Source organism: Thalassophryne amazonica, chromosome 13, assembly GCF_902500255.1.
Source record: "Thalassophryne amazonica chromosome 13, fThaAma1.1, whole genome shotgun sequence".
In the NCBI taxonomy this organism is placed as follows: Eukaryota; Metazoa; Chordata; class Actinopteri; order Batrachoidiformes; family Batrachoididae; genus Thalassophryne; species Thalassophryne amazonica.
The window spans coordinates 63,838,125-63,860,654 of record NC_047115.1 but is presented as its reverse complement, the minus strand read 5'-3'; the positions used below and the strand labels follow the sequence as shown (position 1 = coordinate 63,860,654).

General features: G+C 39.3%; 1 protein-coding gene and 1 long non-coding RNA gene across 14 annotated transcripts in view; both read right to left on the bottom strand.

The window, feature by feature from the left end:
* Positions 1 to 22,530, bottom strand: part of LOC117523394 (regulating synaptic membrane exocytosis protein 1-like) — a 343,959-nt gene that overhangs the window by 109,642 nt on the left and 211,787 nt on the right. For all 13 annotated transcript variants that reach the window (XM_034184908.1, XM_034184909.1, XM_034184910.1 and 10 more), the window contains 3 exons: positions 4,981 to 5,021; positions 363 to 476; positions 117 to 216 (listed from right to left, as the gene is read on the bottom strand). In XM_034184908.1, coding sequence (XP_034040799.1) covers positions 117 to 216; positions 363 to 476; positions 4,981 to 5,021 — 255 coding nt within the window. The remainder of the gene's footprint in view (positions 1 to 116; positions 217 to 362; positions 477 to 4,980; positions 5,022 to 22,530) is intronic.
* LOC117523397 lies at positions 11,042 to 22,275 on the bottom strand. The gene is made up of 3 exons (XR_004564494.1): positions 22,203 to 22,275; positions 19,355 to 19,357; positions 11,042 to 11,053 (listed from the first exon to the last, which is right to left on the bottom strand). It is a non-coding gene; the product is annotated as an uncharacterized LOC117523397 (long non-coding RNA).

The following is a 22,530-nucleotide window of genomic DNA, read 5'->3' as shown; positions in this document are numbered from 1 at the left end:
GTGGGACAAGCTGTTGAGCAGCAAGCTTGCTGTCCTTTATTTTCTGAAGTAAATTCATTCAAGGTACTAAATTCTGTGTTCAGGGTTTCACACTCAGATCAGCTGGTTGAGCCTACCTGCTCTCAGATGGCCCACCACGTCTGCCAGGCTTCCCTTCTTGACTTTGGTGATGAAGGCACCTAATCTCCCTGATTCTGTCACTCGGCCTCCGACCACCTTCCAGAAGACAGCGATAGAGGTATCAGCTCTACAAGTTTCCTCATGTTCATCTAATCACAGATCACACTGACTGATGAATGCAGATTATCACAAAATACAGTAACTGTGTGTGAATGTTTTCCCCACTCCATCTGCGCTCTGACCTTTAACCCCAGCAAAGCTCCAGCTTCTTTCGGCATGGCTGCGCTCCTCTTGCTCAGGGTAATTCGTCCAATCAGATGATCTCCCTCCTTGGATGGCTGCCAGGTCACAGGATGCTGCAGTAAGATATAAGAGAAATGCAAAACATGACCCAGCACATGGTTACACTGTACATGCAGCTTCAAATGCATGTACATGCCGATAACTGTGGGAAATCTCACTCCCATAACATCCCTGGAGGACTGTCTTCTATCAGTGAGAAGTTGGATGTGTTATGTGCAGACGCGAGTTGAGGAGCGCGACCAGCGTCTGACTGAACCCAGCGCTAAAATAACCAGAAAGCGGTTCCAAAAACAAAACAAATTTATTTCCCTTTTGTGCAATAATTGTGTACAACATAAATGTGCGTTTGTCTGGTGAGGTGAAGGACGGTGCGCTCTCCAGCGCCTAAATGGATCGAAGCCCGACGCTTCTGGACCCAGACTCACCACCGAACACCCCCCAGGTGGACACGACAAACTGACTCTGTGAAGGATGGAAAAGGTGAGGTAAGTCAACAGCTACAACAAATATCCTTCAAAGGCACACACTATCAGCAACACATTCAGGTCTGAATTTAAGCTTTATGTAAATGAGCAGCTTCTCACAACAGGTGGAGGATCATCACTCCGTACGCCACGGCAGTGAGAAGCGAACTGCATAATTCTCATCAATGTTCAAATATACTGCGTAACAAAATATCAAATTACTGTTAACACTTATTCAGACAATCATCACCTCTGATGTGTGCTGACAGCATGTGTCCCTCACCCATCCTCCTTCACAGGCATGATGTGTCAAACCCAGGCGCGGTCCTCAGCGTCTCACAACCGAACGTCACAAGGTCGAGTTCCCGGCAATTCTGCTTGAACCACTCATGGCTTAAATGCAGAACGCCATCTCATTATCTGCTTCAGCTGAAAGTCTTTAAGTTTACACGTGAGCATCATCCACAGGTGCAGCTAATAATGCTGATGAGGGTGAAGGACTCTTCTGCCAGCACCGTCTCCACAGACAAAAATCAGTTTGCATACCACCTGGAGAGCAAAGAAAACAACACCAAAATGTCCAGCCAAACCCCCCAACACACAACAGGATGTCTAGTAATTTCCTATTTTTAAACTTTGATAAGACTGAAATGATGGTTCTTGCTCCAGTGAGACATTGTCATCAGTTTGACCAGCTGGTGCTTGCCTGGGTTCATGTGTCATACATCATATGGACAAAATGAGGAACATTGGGGTAATTTTTGATCCCACGTTGTCTTTTGACCTCCACATCAGGGATGTTACTAGGACTGCTTTTTTCCACCTGCGAAATATTCCGAGGATCTGCCCCATCCTGTCTATGGCTGATGCTGAGACCCTGATTCATGCTTTTGTTTCTTCTAGACTAGATTATTGTAATGTTCTATTTTCAGGGTTATCGCAGTCCAGCATCAGGGGTCTTCAGCTGGTTCAGAACGCTGCCGCCAGACTTCTGACACATAGCAGAAGGTCTGAACATATCACACCCATTTTGGCATCTTTGCACTGGCTCCCTGTCTCTGTGAGAGCAGATTTTAAGGTTTTGTTATTGACTTATAAGGTTGTTCATGGACTGGCGCCATCTTATCTGGCTGATCTGGTGGAACTTTATGTGCCAGCCCGGGCTTTGTGGTCGCAGGATGTGGGACTTCTCTGTGTTCCCAGGGTGAAGAAGAAGTCAGCAGGTCAAAGAGCCTTTTCGCATAGTGCACCCACCCTGTGGAACAGTCTTCCTGCGACTGTGAGGCATTTTTAAGTCAAGACTGAAAACCTATTTTTATTCTCTTTTAATTTTTTTATCTGTTTTATTCTTTTACTTCTGTTTTTAATCATGTATTTGAATTTTTTTGTATTCATTTTTAATTATTTATTTAAATTTTATGTTGAATTGTTTCATGTAAGGCGCCTTGGGATGGCTTTGCTGTGATTTGGAGCATTATAAGCTAATTAAATTTAAACTGAAATTATATTGTCTTGTCAAAGTTGCATCTTTTCAACTTTGTGATAATTATGCAGGTTAACGTCATGAAAAATGCGTAATAAAACATAAAAAGCAGTACACAAAACTCACTCAACAAAAATATAAACGCAACACTTTTGGTTTTGCTCCCATTTTGTAAGAGATGAACTCAAAGATCTAAAACTTTTTCCACATACACAATATCACCAATTCCCTAAAATATTGTTCACAAACCAGTCTAAATCTGTGATAGTGAGCACTTCTCCTTTGCTGAGATAATCCATCCCACCTCACAGGTGTGCCATATCAAGATGCTGATTAGACACCATGATTAGTGCACAGGTGTGCCTTAGACTGCCCACAATCAAAGGCCACTCTGAAAGGTGCAGTTTTATCACACAGCACAATGCCACAGATGTCTCAAGATTTGAGGGAGCGTGCAATTGGCATGCTGACAGCAGGAATGTCAACCAGAGCTGTTGCTCATGTATTGAATGTTCATTTCTCTACCATAAGCCATCTCCAAAAGCGTTTCAGAGAATTTGGCAGTACATCCAACCAGCCTCACAACCACAGACCACGTGTAACCACACCAGCCCAGGACCTCTACATCCAGCATGTTCACCTCCAAGATCGTCTGAGACCAGCTACTCGGACAGCTGCTGAAACAATCGGTTTGCATAACCAAAGAATTTCTGCACAGACTGTCAGAAACCGTCTCAGGGAAGCTCATCTGCATGCTCGTCATCCTCATCAGGGTCTTGACCTGACTCCAGTTCGTCGTCATAACCGACTTGAGTGGGCAAATGCTCACATTCGCTGGCATTTGGCACGTTGGAGAGGTGTTCTCTTCACGGATGAATCCCGGTTCACACTGTTCAGGGCAGATGGCAGACAGCGTGTGTGGCGTCGTGTGGGTGAGCGGTTTTCTGATGTCAATGTTGTGGATCGAGTGGCCCATGGTGGCGGTGGGGTTATGGTATGGGCAGGCATCTGTTATGGACGAAGAACACAGGTGCATTTTATTGATGGCATTTTGAATGCACAGAGATACCGTGACGAGATCCTGAGGCCCATTGTTGTACCATCCAAGAACATCACCTCATGTTGCAGCAGGATAATGCACGGCCCCATGTTGCAAGGATCTGTACACAATTCTTGGAACCTGAAAATGTCCCAGTTCTTGCATGGCCGGCATACTCACCGGACATGTCACCCATTGAGCATGTTTGGGATGCTCTGGACCGGCGTATACGACAGCATGTACCAGTTCCTGCCAATATCCAGCAACTTCGCACAGCCATTGAAGAGGAGTGGACCAACATTCCACCGGCTACAATTGATAACCTGATCAACTCTATGCGAAGGAGATGTGTTGCACTGCATGAGGCAAATGGTGGTCACACCAGATACTGACTGGTATCCCCCCCCCCCCAATAAAACAAAACTGCACCTTTCAGAGTGGCCTTTGATTGTGGGCAGTCTAAGGCACACCTGTGCACTAATCATGGTGTCTAATCAGCATCTTGGTATGGCACACCTGTGAGGTGGGATGGATTCTCTCAGCAAAGGAGAAGTGCTCACTATCACAGATTTAGACTGGTTTGTGAACAATATTTGAGGGAAATGGTGATATTGTGTATGTGGAAAAAGTTTTAGATCTTTGAGTTCATCTCATACAAAATGGGAGCAAAACCAAAAGTGTTGCGTTTATAGTTTTTGTTGAGTGTATATATATATATATATTTGTCAGCTGCGAGGCTGGGATGATGTCGCCTTAAAACATAGCAGATTTTCTGCCAAGAAAAAAAGGGCAGAAATTCCTGTTATACTGATTGTTTTTCTAACCCTAACACACAGGAAGCAAAATGTAATTTTTCCACTATATACATCCACATTCTGAGCTTAAACAGACAAGATACTGACCTGATCATCAAATAAAGAGTTAAATGTATTACAATACAACTATAATTATGATACAAAATCTACAATTGACTTTTTACATAATAATGGAGCTATATAAAGTTGACAATTTTACTTGTCATTACATAAATTCACTTCAGATGATTAGAGGTTTTTTTTAATATTTAGTATATTTATATTTTATTTAATATATCATTTTTCCTCCAGTCAAAAACAGGCAATCACAGTGATATGGTAACACTTATGCACAGTAAATTTTTCAGAATAAAATTTTCTGTGACAACATTTGGTCCCACTCTTAATAGTTATAAAAACCTCACATAAAGTCTGTCATAGAGTGAAATCAACTCTATCATACTAAAAAATTACTTGTGAGAGTTGAACAACTTAATTTATCACTATGATAGAGCTCATATAACTAATTGAAGCTGGCTTGTTTTTTTTTTTAACTGTGGCAAATCTGACACATTTTAATTTATTTCTGTAATAATAAAATCAAAGTTGTGTCATGAGGGTGAGCAGTAACAGCTGTTGCTGAATAGTCAAAGGAAAGGAAAAACAATTATACAGTTACCCAGAAAAACCAAAAAAAATGTATAGTGCACCCGGTACAAAGGTGAAGTTACACTAATCTAGGCATGTGCCATGGAAACAAAAAAAGCAGTGACTTACATGCCATACAGTGGGGTCATGTGGATAGCACTCCCAGTCGCCTGGAAGAGAAAAGAGGACGCAGCAGAGTCAATGGTCACCTTCATCTCTCCTCCCTACAAACACACACAGTCTGTATATACAACACAGAGCAGCCTGAGTCCTTCATTACCCTGCTTGGCCAAATTTGGGAGCTCTTCATAAGATATTTGTTTACAGTGGAGAGGGTTAAGTTTACTGAATTTTCAAGCCTGGGCTGGAATTAGTATCATTGTAAGAGTCTTTAAAGTAGTTGACAGGACCAGTGATGACACCAAAAATATAGCCAAGCTTTTTAAAAACATGTTGACTCTCGCAAATATACTGATGTAGAATGTGACCTCCAGATGACTGTCACTATATAAAACAAGATATCTACCAACATCATTGGGGGAAAAAAATAAAATCTAACAAAAGAGAAAAATACAGCCATTGATGATATTCATTTTTGTAAGGACAGAAGTCACTTTCACACCTATTTTTGTTTGACGCCACACCAATAACCAAAAAGTTAAGATGTTGCACTTTTCCATTTGCTCTATTTGCTTACACACGACAATACTTCTAATCTGCCCATTCTCCATGTATGTGGATTTGCATCAGGAAGGGCATCCTCGGATCTCCTGTTGCAAACCCGAGTGAACCAAATGATAAGCAGAAGGCCCGTACTTCCTCTTCCTTCACCATCATGTTGTTTGTTTGTGTGTGCATTGCAATCCAGTATTGGGCTTTTATTCGTGCACTCAGTCAGTAGACCCACCATCAACTTTGCCACCCAAAATATTGACTTCTGCACAAATTCTATACATGTAGCAATAACAGCAACTTCAAGGCCTTGCTAACCCAAGATGGATCACGTTAAAGGGCTTAGTTGCAATGTATTTGTCTCTATTGTATTGTAATTGCAATGTATTTGGCTCTACAGTACAGATTTCAATTTCAATTTATTTTCATTTATATAGCACCAAATCACAACAGAGTCTCAAGGCACTTCACACAAGTAAGGTTTAACCTTATTAACCCCCAGAGCAACAGTGGTAAGGAAAAACTCCCTCTGAAGAAGAAACCTCAAGCAGACCAGACTCAAAGGGGTGACCCTCTGCTTGGGCCATGCTACAGACATAAATTACAGAACAATTCACAAAACTAATATACAGGAAATGCTGTTGGTGCAGAGGACAGGAGGGTCTCCAGCACAAATACCAGACCCATCTCTGGATGGAGCTGCACCTTAAACAGAGAGAAAAAAACAGAATCAGGCATCAGAAAGACAACAAATACTGTATAATTTGCCAGTATTAAACAACAAGAAAAACAGGAAATACTAAGGTGATCACCAGCCACCAGCCCTAAGCTTCACTAAAAGACCCAGAATTTAGGTAAAGTTGAGGCCGCGGCACGCTCCGTTTCCTAATAAAATGAATTAAAAGAGTAAAAAGCGTAGAATTATAGTATGCCAGTATGCTAGCCATACGAAAGGGAAAATAAGTGCGTATGGTTTAATTAGGTCAGTTAGGTAGGAAGGTGCCAGTCCGTAAACAATTTTATAGACTAGTAGCAGAAAACAGATGGCTCAAATTGTTACTGGGTTTTTGCAAACTGCAGAGATGAGCATATGTGACCAAACCTGACTGAGAAACTACATCAACTCCTGACTCATTCTGAAACATTTTTTCATAGCAAAATAAGCATCACAATGTACAGAATTTTCATTTGGATTGGACATGTGACTGATTGGTTCTGTTTGCATTCTCACCACCAAGTGAGCTGTATCTTGGTCTACTTGGAACCAAGTTGAGTCACACCTTTTTAAATGGACCATGGTTCACTTGTTTTTGTCTACACCAGAGTTCCAAATGCATGTTTATTCCTTACCCACAAGATGATCAGAATCAACATATTGTGGTCCAACTGAACCAGAACAAACAGTGTCAGAGTGACTGCCCGCTTATTTGACAAATGAGATGGATGCTGCTTTGCATGAAGCCTGAAACAATGCAAGCTACTTGTGAACCTACACTCTCTGGATGAACTCATTTCAATTATGTGCAGGATTTCCATCTAATAAATATATGTAGCCCCAACTCAAATTAATCACATCCATGCAAGATAATGTAATTTAATTTGGATGGGACTATATATATTTATTAGATGGAAATCCAATCCAATGAGTCAGTTTTTTGAGTGTACTTAAGCTACAGTGTGTTTTCAAAATCCCTTTTTTTAGCCGATTCCTTCTAAGTAGCTCTCATCATGAACGAGTGTGTTTTTGTCACACCCAAAGAGTTTATACAAAACAGTTTTGTACCGTACAAGCGGACCAGAGGAGGTGCGCAGGATCTCAGTAACACTGCGCAGCCTGCACTGTTGTGTTGTGACACTGAGTAAAACAAAGGACAGCATTCCTAAGAGGAGGTCACGAGGTTAATGAGCAGTGTCATTATGTAATCTTAACACAAGTGTCCCAAGGAGCTAGGCACAAGTTCTCATTGTCATAACTCAAGCCTCAGGCTCGTTTTCTGGAATTCTGGAGTGTGTGCTCCTATGTTTCTACTAATGACAACCAAATGGAAAAAAAAACAACAACACTACAATTAACCATATGCAGAAAGTATGACCAAACTAAACCTGATGGAAATATCAATAATATGAAAATCAAAAATTTATTAAATTTTGGTGTTGATCAGGTTCTTGATTCTGGATCACTTCATTACTTCCTTTTAGATGACAAGTTGGATGCTTTACAATATTCTAACAAAGATCTCAACCTGCTTTTAGCTGAACATGGAGAAACCTGGTAGAATGAGCAAATTGGTAAACAAGAAGAAACTCTCAAATTGTAATGCTTATCATGAAGCTGACAGTTTGTTTTTGTTTTTTTTCCCCTAGGCTTTGGAAAATCCAAGGAAACATCCATCTCAATAAATGCTCTCATTTTCAAAGTCATATAATTAAAAGAACATATATAGTTATGATTACAAATTCTTTCTCACCTTGAGAACTTTGACACATCATATCAATCCAAACAGAATCTATGTTTTGCCTATGCTATATCCCAGAGACTGAGCTGGCATCTTTTGGATGACTGGTGGACGATGGATTGACTTGATGATGGATTAGAGTCAAGTGTGCCTGTTAGTGACCACGTTTACATGACAATAATAATAAGATAACTGTGAGCAATCAGATAACTGTAATAAGCTGATCTGACGTATTTTCGTGCACTTCAGTAATCCGATAATTGGAAAACCGGGTTTACATGGTTTCAGTTCATTAGTTGGATTTCTTTGGAGGTGGAGAAAGAAGAAAAGGCAGCTCTTGAGACAAAAAGCATCGACTGTGTAGAGAAAATGAGCACTCTCTCTCCCCTCCTCTCTCTCTCTCTGCCCCTCTCTTCACCTCACATCTCTCTCTCTCTGTCTCTCTCTCTCTCTCTTTCTGTGAAGAGGTACACAGAGTTGATGTCTTTGTTCACAAAAACTGAGGAAATATGGTATCATTCTTTGAGTAAAATCCGATCAACTTGTATAAATATGTCTACAAAACACATTGCTGAGAAATTTGCTCTTTAGAACACTGAACGAACAATGTTGAAGCACACTTTCTTTTTGGACACACAACGAAGGGTCTAAACTTTGTGATCGAATGAAAGATGTTACAAGACCCGACAAGTCAACAGTCCCTCTGGAAATGTGAGTGACAACTGCTTTTACACATGCAGAAATGTAAAAGAAGGAAGTCAATCCGATTAATGGTATACATGTACCAAAGAAATCAGAGTATTAGGGAAAAATCAGGGTGAGTTAATAGGATTTCTCATCATCACAAAACGGTCGTTAGCGGATAAAGAATAGCAGATTTTTCCATTTACATGAACACTTAATCAGATAACGTCCAATAATCAGACAGCAACGACATTTTTATGTGCATATAAAGGGGGAGAAACTCAAACCTTTTCCACTCAGTGATAAATTCAAACCTTTTCCACAAAAAAATGTACTAAATCAAAGAAATGGACCAATATTTTTTATTCCTTAACAGCTATTACATCATAATACTGAAATAACATGTAACAAATCCATACAACCCTGTGAGAAAGACTTTGTCCCAAAGCAGACTTTTTCCTACTTTACTACATCGCTCAACTACAAATGTGGTGCCTGCAGGAAACATTTGGCCCACATTCCCTTTGTTTGGGACCACTGTGGCAATTTAAACTTTCTGCAAATTAATAAATTACTCTTGAGAAGATTAAACGAGTGCGTTTATTATTACAAAAACTGATTGTGTTTATTATTACAAAAACTGATAGTTTTGTACAAATTTTGTAAATTATTATTTTATTATTAGAATATTATTATATTATAATATTAAAGATTTAACTAAATTCCATACACAGTATGTATTTCACACAACATGAACGCATCATCCACCCAGATTTATTTATGGCTGTTCATATATATATATATATATATATATATATATATATATATATATATATATATATATATATATATATAGAATGACTTTGTGCCAAACAAGTGGTTACTAAGAGAGACTAGAATTAGGAGTATCACCTACTTTGTGAGGGAGTATTAGCTACGGCATTTTTGCCATGTTCCCCATTTCTCTGGGCATCCAACACACAGGTGCCTGAGTGTTGAGGACCCCTGTAGGTGGAGAACACTAAAGCGATACCTGCATTTGACCTGGCTGCAGCAGATAGATGGTTATTTTAGAGATGTGGAATTGGAACAGCTGTCTGCCTGAGTGGTTGCCATTCATGACCCAAGGCAATTATGGAATGCTGTGGATATGGCAATCTATAACTGGTAAATGGACTGCATTTATATAGCACTTTTCCATCTGCATCAGATGTCCAAAGCACTTTACAATAATGCCTCACATTCACCAACGCGTATAGCACGTGTGTGTGTGTGTGTGTATATTATATACATATATATATATATATATATATATATATATATATATATACACACATACATACATACAGTGTTGCCACAGTTACTTTGAAAAAGTAATCAAATTACTGATTACTGATTACTCCTTGAAAAAGTAACTTAGTTACTTTATTGATTACTCAATTGGAAAAGTAACTAAGTTAGATTACTACAACCCCTGGCAAAAATTATGGAATCACCGGCCTCGGAGGATGTTCATTCAGTTGTTTAATTTTGTAGAAAAAAAGCAGATCACAGGCATGACACAAAACTAAAGTCATTTCAAATGGCAACTTTCTGGCTTTAAGAAACACTATAAGAAATCAGGAAAAAAAAAAATTGTGGCAGTCAGTAATGGTTACTTTTTTAGACCAAGCAGAGGGAAAAAAAAATATGGAATCACTCAGTTCTGAGGAATAAATTATGGAATCACCCTGTAAATTTTCATCCCCAAAACTAACACCTGCATCAAATCAGATCTGCTCATTAGTCTGCATCTAAAAAGGAGTGATCACACCTTGGAGAGCTGTTGCACCAAGTGGACTGACATGAATCATGGCTCCAACACGAGAGATGTCAATTGAAACAAAGGAGAGGATTATCAAACTCTTAAAAGAGGGTAAATCATCACGCAATGTTGCAAAAGATGTTGGCTGTTCACAGTCAGCTGTGTCTAAACTCTGGACCAAATACAAACAACATGGGAAGGTTGTTAAAGGCAAACATACTGGTAGACCAAGGAAGACATCAAAGCGTCAAGACAGAAAACTTAAAGCAATATGTCTCAAAAATTGAACATTCACAACAAAACAAATGAGGAACGAATGGGAGGAAACTGGACTCAACGTCTGTGACCGAACTGTAAGAAATTGCCTAAAGGAAATGGGATTTACATACAGAAAAGCTCAATGAAAGCCATCATTAACACCTAAACAGAAAAAAACAAGGTTACAATGGCCTAAGGAAAAGCAATCGTGGACTGTGGATGACTGGAGGAAAGTCATATTCAGCGATGAATCTTGAATCTGCATTGGGCAAGGTGATGATGCTGGAACTTTTGTTTGGTGCCGTTCCAATGAGATTTATAAAGATGACTGCCTGAAGAGAACATGTAAATTTCCACAGTCATTGATGATATGGGGCTGCATGTCAGGTAAAGGCACTGGGGAGATGGCTGTCATTACACCATCCGTAAATGCACAAGTTTATGTTGATATTTTGGACACTTTTCTTATCCCATCAATTGAAAGGATGTTTGGGGATGATGAAATCATTTTTCAAGATGATAATGCATCTTGCCATAGAGCAAAAACTGTGAAAACATTCCTTGCAAAAAGACATATAGGGTCAATGTCATGGCCTGCAAATAGTCCAGATCTTAATCCAATTAAAAATCTTTGGTGGAAGTTGAAGAAAATGGTCCATGACAAGGCTCCAACCTGCAAAGCTGATCTGGCAACAGCAATCAGAGAAAGTTGGAGCCAGATTGATGAAGAGTACTGTTTGTCACTCATTAAGTCCATGCCTCAGAGACTGCAAGCTGTTATAAAAGCCAGAGGTGGTGCAACAAAATACTAGTGATGTGTTGGAGTGTTCTTTTGTTTTTCATGATTCCATAATTTTTTCCTCAGAATTGAGTGATTCCATATTTTTTTTCCCTCTGCTTGGTCTAAAAAGTAACCGTTACTGACTGCCACAATTTTTTTCCTGATTTCTTATAGTGTTTTTTAAAGCCAGAAAGTTGCCATTTGAAATGACTTTAGTTTTGTGTCATGTCTGTGATCTGCTTTTTTTCTACAAAATTAAACAACTGAATGAACATCCTCCGAGGCCGGTGATTCCATAATTTTTGCCAGGGGTTGTAGTTACTTTCCCCAGCTGCCGACAACAACCCTCTGCCACCTCAACATGACAATAATACCTGTTTTGCCAAAACTCACTTTATAGTCACCCTTTCTTGGCTTCAATGAAAATAAATACTTGTTTTACAAAAAGTAAAATAAAGACCTCTTTCTTGACCTCATATTTAACTGTTGACAGCACTGTAACAGTAAAACTTGCAATTTCTAATGTACATTGTTTATAAATGTAACTATTAAATTCATTCTAACATTTTTCTAACATTTAAATTCTCTCAACATTTTACTTGTCGAAATTATTATTATTTTAAGTAGTATTAGTAGTTGTAGTAAAAAAAAAAAGGCTTCAAAACCGGACCTTTAATCTAGGGGTGTTGTGGGGGGGGAGCACATCCTTGCCCCACGCCCCCATTCCATCTGGATTCGCCCCTGATTTGGCGTTTGAGCACAAAGAATGGATAACATTTATTTATGCAGAAAACATGACCAGATTTACAGGTAAGAAAATTTTATTGCGTTTTCACATCATGTGCTCCTCAGAAAAAGAGTTTAGGTGCATTTGAGTGGAAAATAGTGTTAGTTGTTGACGTGCTGCAGAGGATCAGCTGTTTTTAGCAGCAGATACGGAGCGGCTCTGAGAAAAAAAGCATAAAAATGTCTTTGTAAAGCTCAGTGCAGGTGTGCTGTTGTCACTGTGCTTTAAGAGGTGAGGACGAGTTGTAGCTGTTGCGGATGAAAAGCTCACAGCTCGCTTAAAGTGGGCAGTTCAGTCGAACCCCGACCTCCTGCCCACGGACCGAGTTTAATGCTGCTATCGACCCACAATGCAAAAATAATAGTAACGCACAGTGACTTGTAGATGTAACGTTAATCTGATTAGTGATTTGGAAAGATTAACGTGTTAGATTACTCATTACTAAAAAAAGTGGTCAGATTAGAGTAACGCGTTACCAGCATCACTGCATACATATTTGAAATTTGTCTTTTGCTATTGTATTTCTAAACTCTTAAAAGTTTTGTCTTAAACCTCGGTTCATTGGAAAGATGGGTTAAAAACACCTTGGGGTTGAGAGGTTGACCATAACATCCTCACAAGGTGTTTGATGCAACACTGTTATAATGTGTGTGTGTGGCTCTCCATAGTATATAAGTGTGCATGTGTTTGACTGCTTACATATTTGAGTGTGCATGTGTTCCTGTTCTGCTCCTACATTGATTTACATGCCTGGATGCTTCTCAGCTGCCAGATCCACATCTCGCAGCTGACCCGGTGTGAGTCTGAAGCTAAAAAAGGAAGCGTTGTCTCACTGCCACACCGGTGTGTTTAAAACCTCGTTTGACAGAACACTCTCATCCTAAACCTCTAGTTGATTTATGTCAAAGTGCCTCGTCTGGGTCCATGCTGGTGCAGCATGTACTGTGTACCTCTCGGAACACACTGCACTTTATCAAAGTCACGCTTGGCTGAAAACATCGCTTTTGTGTATCTGGAGCAGAGCTACAGTCACATGCAGCATGTTTAGTGAATCCTGCCTTTACAATAAAGAAGAAATTGTAAAATGACATTGGATGGATGGAATCAAAAGAGCGAATGATGACCTCAAGGCAGTGATGGACAAAAGTTTACATCAGTCAGAAATGGTGGAAATTGCAGTTGCTGATCATTTCCCAATAACTTCATTTCGAGATCAAGGTCAAGCAGTCAATCTGCCTTGCACAGTCTATTTTTTGATTTTATTTCTTCACGGCAGGAATAGGCAAATCACTAATAACAAACATCAGAATCTGGTAAATAACCCTTTAAAACAACTGACAGTCTGGATCTGGCTGCAGTGAGTCTTCCATGAGTCTCCCAGCACATATCATGTAAAATTTAGGTAATATCAGTCATTTTTGTGTACTTGAATCTGACTAACACAAAACACTGATTACAGTCACCATTCTCCACCTTCACAAGTGGTGTGAGGGTAAAGCCAAACAATTCCACTTTTAGTTGCACAACTTATCAGCAAGTGATTGGACTTTAATTTTACAGACCTTATGAAAATTTTCTTCTTTGTCTAAAAACTTAAGACTGCACACTACTGGTGCACACAGTATAAACATATGTTTACTTGCTAATCCCACAACGGGTTATGGCTGAATTGATTTTAAAGTAATATAGATCGAGAAGAAGGTAGGCTAAACCTGTTTGAGATCAACAGTTGCAGGATTCAAAATTGCACTAATGCGGCATTAGCCAGGTAACTGTTTTATTAATAAAGAATAATCATTTTCAAACCCTAGGCCAGGCTGTATGCTGTTGACTGATTTCATACATACATATCTCCTTCTGTGTTTAGGCTTAGAAGCCTGTTGAAAGATTTGACATTTCTACAACCCCAATTCCAATGAAGATGGGACATTGTGTAAAATGTAAATAAAACCAGAATACAATGATTTGCAAATCCTCTTCAACCTATATTCAATTGAATACACCACAAAGACAAGGTATTTAATGTTCAAACTGATAAACTTTATTGTTTTTGTGCAAATATTTGCTCATTTTGAAATGGATGCCTGCAACAAGTTTCAAAAAAGCTGGGACAGTGGTATGTTTACCACTGTGTTACATCACCTTTCCTTCTAACAACACTCAGTAAGTGTTTGGGAACTGAGGACACTAATTGTTGAAGCTTTGTAGGTGGAATTCTTTCCCATTCTTGCTTGATGTATGACTTCAGTTGTTCAACAGTCCGGGGTCTCCGTTGTCATATTTTGCGCTGGGTGACAGGTCTGGACAGCAGGCAGGTCAGTCTAGTACCCGCACTCTTTTACTACGAAGCCACACTGTTGTAACACGTGCTGAATGTGGCTTGGCATTGTCTTACTGAAATATACTGGAATGTCCCTGAAAAAGATGTTGCTTGGATAGCAGCATGTGTTGCTCCAAAACCTGCATGTACCTTTCAGCATTGATGGTGCCATCACAGATGTGTAAGTTGCCCATGCCATGGGCACTAACACACCCCCATACCATCACAGATGCTGGCATCGCGCTGGTAACATTCTGGATGGTCGTTTTCCTCTTTTGTCCTGAGGACACGACATCCAGGATTTCCAAAACAATCTGAAATGTGGACACATCAGACGACAGCACACTTTTCCACTTTGCGTCTGTCCATTTCAAATGAGCTCGGGCCCAGAGAAGGCGGCAGCGTTTCTGTTTGTTGTCGATGTATGGCTTTCGCTTTGCATGGTGAGTTTTAACTTGCACTTGAGGGATTGAAGCTTACGGGCATTCAATGTTGGTTTTTGGCCTTGCCGCTTACATGTAGAAAGTTCTCCAGATTCTCTGAATCTTCTGATTATATTATGGACTGCAAATGATGGAATCCCTAAATTCCTTGCAATTGAACGTTGAGAAACATTGTTCTTAAACTGTTGGACTATTTTTTTCACAGAGTTGTTCACAAAGTGGTGATCCTCGCCCCATCTTTGCTTGTGAACGGTTGAGCCATTGGGGGATGCTCCTTTTACACCCAATCATGACACTCACCTGTTTCCATTTAGGTGTTCTTTGAGCATTCATCAACTTTTCAGGTCTTTTTGTCACGTCCCAACTTTTTTGAAATGTGTTGCAGGCATCCATTTCAAAATGAGCAAATATTTGCACAAAACAATAAAGTTTATCATTTTGAACATTAAATATCTTGTCTTTGTTGTGAATTAATTTGAATATAGAAGAGGATTTGCAAATCATTGTATTCTATTTTTATTTACATTTTACACAATGTCCCAACTTTATTGGAATTGGGGTTGTATGAGGGCACCTTTGGATTTAGCTGACTTGACTTTTAGACTTGAGTTTTGACATTTTCATTTTCATTTTTTAACATTAAAAAACAAAACAAAAATGAAGGCCATTTATATTAAAATTTCTAAAATTGTGCCCTTTAAACTCAAAGTGAAAAGTAATCTATACATCATGAATTAAAATAAATAAAAATCACATTTACATCCAGTCTTTTGCAGACAAGCCAGGGGACGGATACATGAACATTTCCAAGACACTGATTACGTTTTGGACTTTATTCACATCACCTACAAAGAAATACAAACAGTATGGTATTCTATGGTAAATCTGTGTGGAGCACAGTTTCATAAACTAAGGGACCATGCAAAAAGGAGACAAGTGAGGAAAGCCACCAAGACACCCAGACAACAGCCATAACAGCAGCCTGCCAAGAAACACTCAAGGCAGCAGAAGAGGAAGCACCAGGACTGGTTTGAAGAGAATGGCCGGGCTCTCCAATGACTTGTCGCCCAAAAGCGAAAAGCTTTCCTTGATCGAAAGATCCAGCCTTGCGAGACAAATGAAGTTTTGACTACAGCAAAGCAAAGAAAATGAAAATGAAAATGTGCAAAAATGAAACTTGCACACTGAAAAATCAGCAGAGGATCAACAAGGCTGCAGAAATCCAAGCCCTCTCTGACAGAAATGACAGCAGAGGCTTTTTCAGTGTCACTATAGCAATCCCTCCACCCAAGGATAAACACGTCTTCAAAGCAAAAATGGTGTGAGCCTGCTGACAACCAGAGAGGACATCGGTGAACACTTTGAAGACCTCTTGAACACCAACCCAGTCATTGAAGACGAGGAAGTGATCAGTGATTTACCAAGACAAGACATGGTTAAAGAACTCAACTGAACCCCAACTCTTGAAGAAACTCTCAATGCCCTTAAAAGCATTAAAAACAACAAAGCATCCAGGAAAGACAGCATTTCCGTTGAGTTCTTTTAGGTCGGAGGTCTCTTTCTCTAATGTCAACTGCATCAACTCATCATCAAAATCTGGACTCAAGAAGAAATACCACCAGACCTAAAAAAAAAAAAACTCAGTGATTGTCACCATCTATAAAACGAAAGGAAACACGTCTGACTGAATATCAGTGCAACCTTACCTATTTTGATCACTGATAGAATATGTTTTCATAGTCTAAACAAAGTCAGCAGACTGAGACAAAACACCACTCTCCACTCCTCGCATTCACATCCCATAATAATGTCCAAGTAGGAGTGTTCAAACACTCACCAAAGAAGTGGGCTTTGCCTTAAAGTGCAACTGAAACGGTTTGTTATGCTTGACATGAACATTATTTTACATGATGCATTAAGTCCAAATAATCCAGTAAAGGGGTCATAAACAGACAATTTGATGATTTTATGAGATTTAAAATTTTACACGTTAATTACCCCTTCCAAGGTGCATATGACATCACTTCAGGAAATCTTTGCTTTTAGCCATCTTGAAAGTACACAGACTGCAGCTCTGATATTGATTAGAAATTATGTTATTTAATGTGGAAATATGCCTCATACTGTAGGTATGTTGTGGCTGAGTGCTCAAATCAAAGTGACAACAGACAGAATGTGGGCTTTACACCAGCTGTGGGAGAGCTACAAATTGGATCTATAGTTGGTGCTCATTTTTCTGATCATCATTTCATGGAAGGACGCACGTTTCTTCTGAAACTGGAATAAAAAGGATCTGAAAAGACTTGCTAAAGCAAAATGCACTATCTGCTATTTTTCCCAGGAAAAGACAAAACTGCGTACTGAGGAGTCTCATGAAATAACGTCTCAGAGCTGAAAAGTCATGGTAGGTAATTTACATTTTTTTTAAAATATGTGTGTTCTGCAAGAGAGAGACAGAGGACGGGGTTCGGAATGAATGACTGAGGTCATATTATGGACACATTATTATGTACAGTACACCTCTGCTTTACAGATGTGCGCTGGGCTATGACTTACACATTGACAAATGTCAGACCAACCGACCAGCACACCACATTTCGTCTGCGTCAGTGCACTGCCACCTTAGGAGCAAACTCTGCTCTTTGGACCACCTGTATTGAACATGAGCACTGGACCCATGGTGTCCACATGAAGAGTTGAAGGCAGGTGGGAAATACACATTTAATAATGAAATAAAAAAATCAAGTGTGCATGTGGACCAGTCTAGTGTTACATTTATATTAGCAAAATCCTTGGATTTTATATATAATACATAGTAATTAATATTTAATTTAATAAATAGAAATCAACATTTAGTATTATTTGGCTTTTGTAAATCATGAGCAATTCCTTTACTGTCACCTCCATCCCGTCAATCTCTCTTATATTTGCCCCCTTTGTTGTTGTGTGGATTCATTTGGCTCAAACCTACCATCTGATCATTAAGTATAACTACCACGTTATCTTCTCTGTTGTTTTCAAACAAGCTTTCAGACACAGACACTGACAAAAAATATTGTTTCTCTGAACTTTTTGTGAGGATTGACACTGTTTTCAGCTCACTGAACCTGATGTTCCTCTTTGACGTCACACTGAGATTGCACATTTCAACTGTTTTGGCTTAAATAATGTGTATTTGGATTACAGTTAACTCACTCACTCATCTTCAACCGCTTACTCCAATTATGGGTCGCGGGGGGTGGGGGGTGGTGCTGGAGCCTATTGCAGCAGTGACAGTGACCCTGGACAGGACACCAGTCTGTCGCAAGGCCACATAGAGTGAGGCAAATAAAGATTTTATCCAATGTCAATTTTGCAAGTTTCCTGCCTACAAAGAATGGAGAGCTGTGTAATTTTTTTTATCATAGGTACACTTGAACTGTGATAGACAGAGTCCCAAAAAAAAAAAAAAAAAATCCAGAAAGTCACATTAAATGATTTTTAAATAATTAATTTGCATTGTATTGCATGAAATAAGGATTTGATCACCTACCAACCAGCAAGAATTCTGGCTCTCACAGACCTGTTAGTTTTTCTTTAAGAAGCCCTCCTATTCTGCACTCCTTACCTGTCCACACACTCAATCAATCACACTCCAACCTGTCCACCACAGCCAAGACCAAAGCGCTGTCTAAGGACACCAGCGACAAAACTGTAGACCTGCACAAGGCTGGGATGGACTACAGGACAACAGGCAAGCAGCTTGGTGAGAAGACGACTGTTGGTGCAATTATTAGAAAATGGAAGAAACACAAGATAACTGTCAGTCTTCCTTGGTCTGGGATTCCATGCAAGAGCTCACTTCGTGGGGTAAGGATGATTCTGAGAAATCCCAGAACTACATGGGAGGACCTGGTCAATGACCTGAAGACAGCTGGGTCCACAGTCACAAAGATTACATTAGTAACACATGATGCCGTCGTGGTTTAAAATCCTGCAGGGCAGCAAGGTCCCGCTGCTCAAGCCAGCACATGTCCAGGCCCATTTGAAGTTTGAAAATGACCATCTGGATGATCCTGAAGAGGCATGGGAGAAGGTCATGTGGTCAGATGAGACCAAAATAGAGCTTTTTGGAATCAACTCCACTTGCCATGTTTGGAAGATGAGAACAACCCCAAGAAAACCATCCCAACTGTGAAGCATGGGGGTGGAAACGTTATTTTTTTGGGGGGTGCTTTTCTGCAAAGGGAACAGGATGACTGCATCGTTTTGAAGGGAGGATGGATGGGGTCATGTATCACAAGATTTTGGCAAACAACATCCTTCCTTCAATAAGAGCATTGAAGATAGGTCATGGATGGGTCTTCCAGCATGACAATGACCCCAAACCAGTGGTGGGCACAGATAACCAAAAAAATTAACTTCGATAACAGATAATCAGATAACTGAAAAAGTTATCTTCGATAAAGATAAAACAATAAACCACCCAAAAATGTATCGGAAGTTACAGATAACCGATAAATTCCAATATTACCTCTGACACATCTACAACTAGTAGTAGAACAAACTTAATAGCTTACAACAATATTAAAAATAAATACAGACCCCGACAATGAGACAACACTTTTCTTTCTACATTATGTCCCTGCTGGATGCTCGTTTTTACTACAGAGCTCCCAACACTGAGGCACTCAAAGAGCAGTCATAAAGCCAACTCGCTATCTATTATGATGCTCCGGTCAGGCGCAGGTCTTGAAAAATAAAGTCATGCTGACTTATGGTTTTGATTATAAATAACATTAATACCGATAGAATAACTCCATTAATGTCAATTATGTCATTTGTACAAAGTTAAAATATAACATATATCTTTTAATGTTGAGTAATGCACTAATTCTGAGGTTTTGTAACAGACAGATCGCAAAGGATTCTGGGTAAAAGTGCCTCTTTTTGGAGCGAGGCGGAGGGGAAGGCGAAGGGCTACAAATCCCTCCGTTTGGAGGGGTAGGAGGAGCTTACTGCTGTCTCTGAAAAAACAAACATGGCGCCGAAAGAGCCGCACAAATGAAGCGGCTTTCATTACAAATTACGCTGTTTAGAAAGTTATAACTTGCCAAAAAACTTTACAGGCAGTTGTCTATGACAGCAGCGTGTCTGCTGCTGGATGCATGTTGCGTATGTTGTTGTTCTGAAGAATACCGTAACGTCGCTTGTGCGCTGCGTTATAACGCACATACACACGAACGCTACGATAAGACACTTTTATATCTCACAACGGAGAAAATCATGATAAAGGATAAGCACGTTAATTTGTATGTTCATAAATCTTTGGATAATATCAATCCCTGCTGTTGGATTTCAAGGTCTGTAACATGTGTGCATTTTGTAAACAAACGGAGCCCTGAACACACTCATCTAATAAGCTTTCAGGCAGAAAATGAAGTGTTTCATCAATGGGAATAAGTTGGAAAATATATACACACACATGTATATGTGTAACACATAACCTGACGTCCTAATAGACTGATATTATTTGTCAAGGAAATTTCTAAAGGAAATAAGGCTGGATGCAAAAAATGGGAGAATTTGAAAAAGAAATAAGGTTATGATTCCATTAAAAAAGTGAAACTTGTATAATGTATACATTCATTGCACACAAAAAAAAGCCATTTGTAAAGCCAAAAAGTTGATTTGACAATCATCTGACATAACCGGGGTCAAAATAAATAGAACACTGCTATCTACTGGTTCCCACACGCTTAGTGAACACTACTGACCAGTAGAGGCCTTGAAAACAAAATTCCAGATACAGTAATCCCTGTCTGCTACATTTAAAATGCGTGGAATTTAACAAATGCAAATAAAATAAACATCTATAAACGCAGAGAATATATTCAAGAGAGTTTTAGGCACTAGAGTTTAATGCTGTTGTCTGTGGAGCCTGAACAGAGTGTCTGAAATGCATTTGTCCTGTCTAGATGTACTGAGATTACATCATCCTACCCAAAATGCATTGCGGGTCACAGGATGTGCTCACAAAACCTTAAAAATTAGCACATTACTTTAAAACTAAAACATATATCTGATATTTTCACTTAATAAAACTCAGACATGACAGTAATTTTAAATAACTTGTCCAAAATTTCTTTGGTTAAAATTTGAACCATAACTTAAAAACGTATGCCTCTGGATGACTGAGGTGATATCGGCAGCCTTTTAGTACAATGTAAAAGGAAATGTATTTTTTTCTTTTGGGGCTGTTTCTCTTTTGTCTGCACATGATTGAGATGCTTTTTATACAAGCGGCTCTCTTCTGTTTGCAAAGGTTATGGCTCTGTGTCTGTTACAAAACTTTTAACAGGTGAGTGCTAAACTAATTTTAAAAATGTTTGTCGCTGTTTAGCTTTGTTTATCGGTTTAAAAGTTATTGGACAAAGATTAAGCGGAAGATAATTGGTCCGATAATGTTTTTTAAAGTTATTTTAAAAGATAATCCGATAAAGAAAACATTATTTTCGATAATTATCTGTTATCGGATTATCGGAAGTGTGCCCACCACTGCCCCAAACACACAGCCAGAGCAACTAAGGAGGGGCTCTGTAATAAGCATTTCAAGGTCCTGGAGTGGCCTAGCCAGTCTACAGACCTGAACTCAATAGAAAATCTTTGGAGGGAGCTGAAACTCCAAACCTGAAAGATTTGGAGAAGATCTGTATGGAGGATTGGACAAAAATCCCTGCTGCATTGTGTGCAAACTTTGTCAAGAACTACAGGAAATGTCTGACCTCTGTAATTGCAAACAAAGGTTTCTGCACCAAATATTAAGGTCTGTTTTTCTATTGTATCAAGTAATTTCATGCAATAAAATGGAAAGTAATTTAAAAATCATACAATGTGATTTTCTGATTTTTTTTTTTTTTTTTTTTTACATTCTGTCTCTCACAGTTGAAGTGTACCTATGATAAAAAAATTACAGACCTCTGCATTTTTTTGTAGGTGGGAAAACTTGCAAAATTGACAGTGGATCAAATACTTATTTGCTTCACTGTATAGACAAACAAGCACAGTCACACCTGCACACACACCTACAGAGAATTTAAACTTTCCAATCCACCTAACCTGCCTGTCTTTTGGATGTGGGAGGAAGCCAGAGCACTTGGAGGGAACTCACACAAACACGGGGAGAACATACAAACTCCATACAGAAAAGCCACAGATGAGAATCGATCCAATGACCTCCCATAACCAATAAGGCACCATGCTGCCCTGGATTACACTTCCATTATTTGATTTTTTTTTTTCAACAGAAAAAAAAATATACTGTCACAAAACAATGTGAATCATCCATCCATTCATTTTCTATACTCCAATTAAGGGTCATGGTAGGTGGGTTGCACCCTGGACACGACGCCAGTGCCATAATGCGAATCAGCAACAAAAAAACAAAAAAAAATAAAAAATAAACAAAATAATTGGTTTCAGTGCAGAAGGTTCC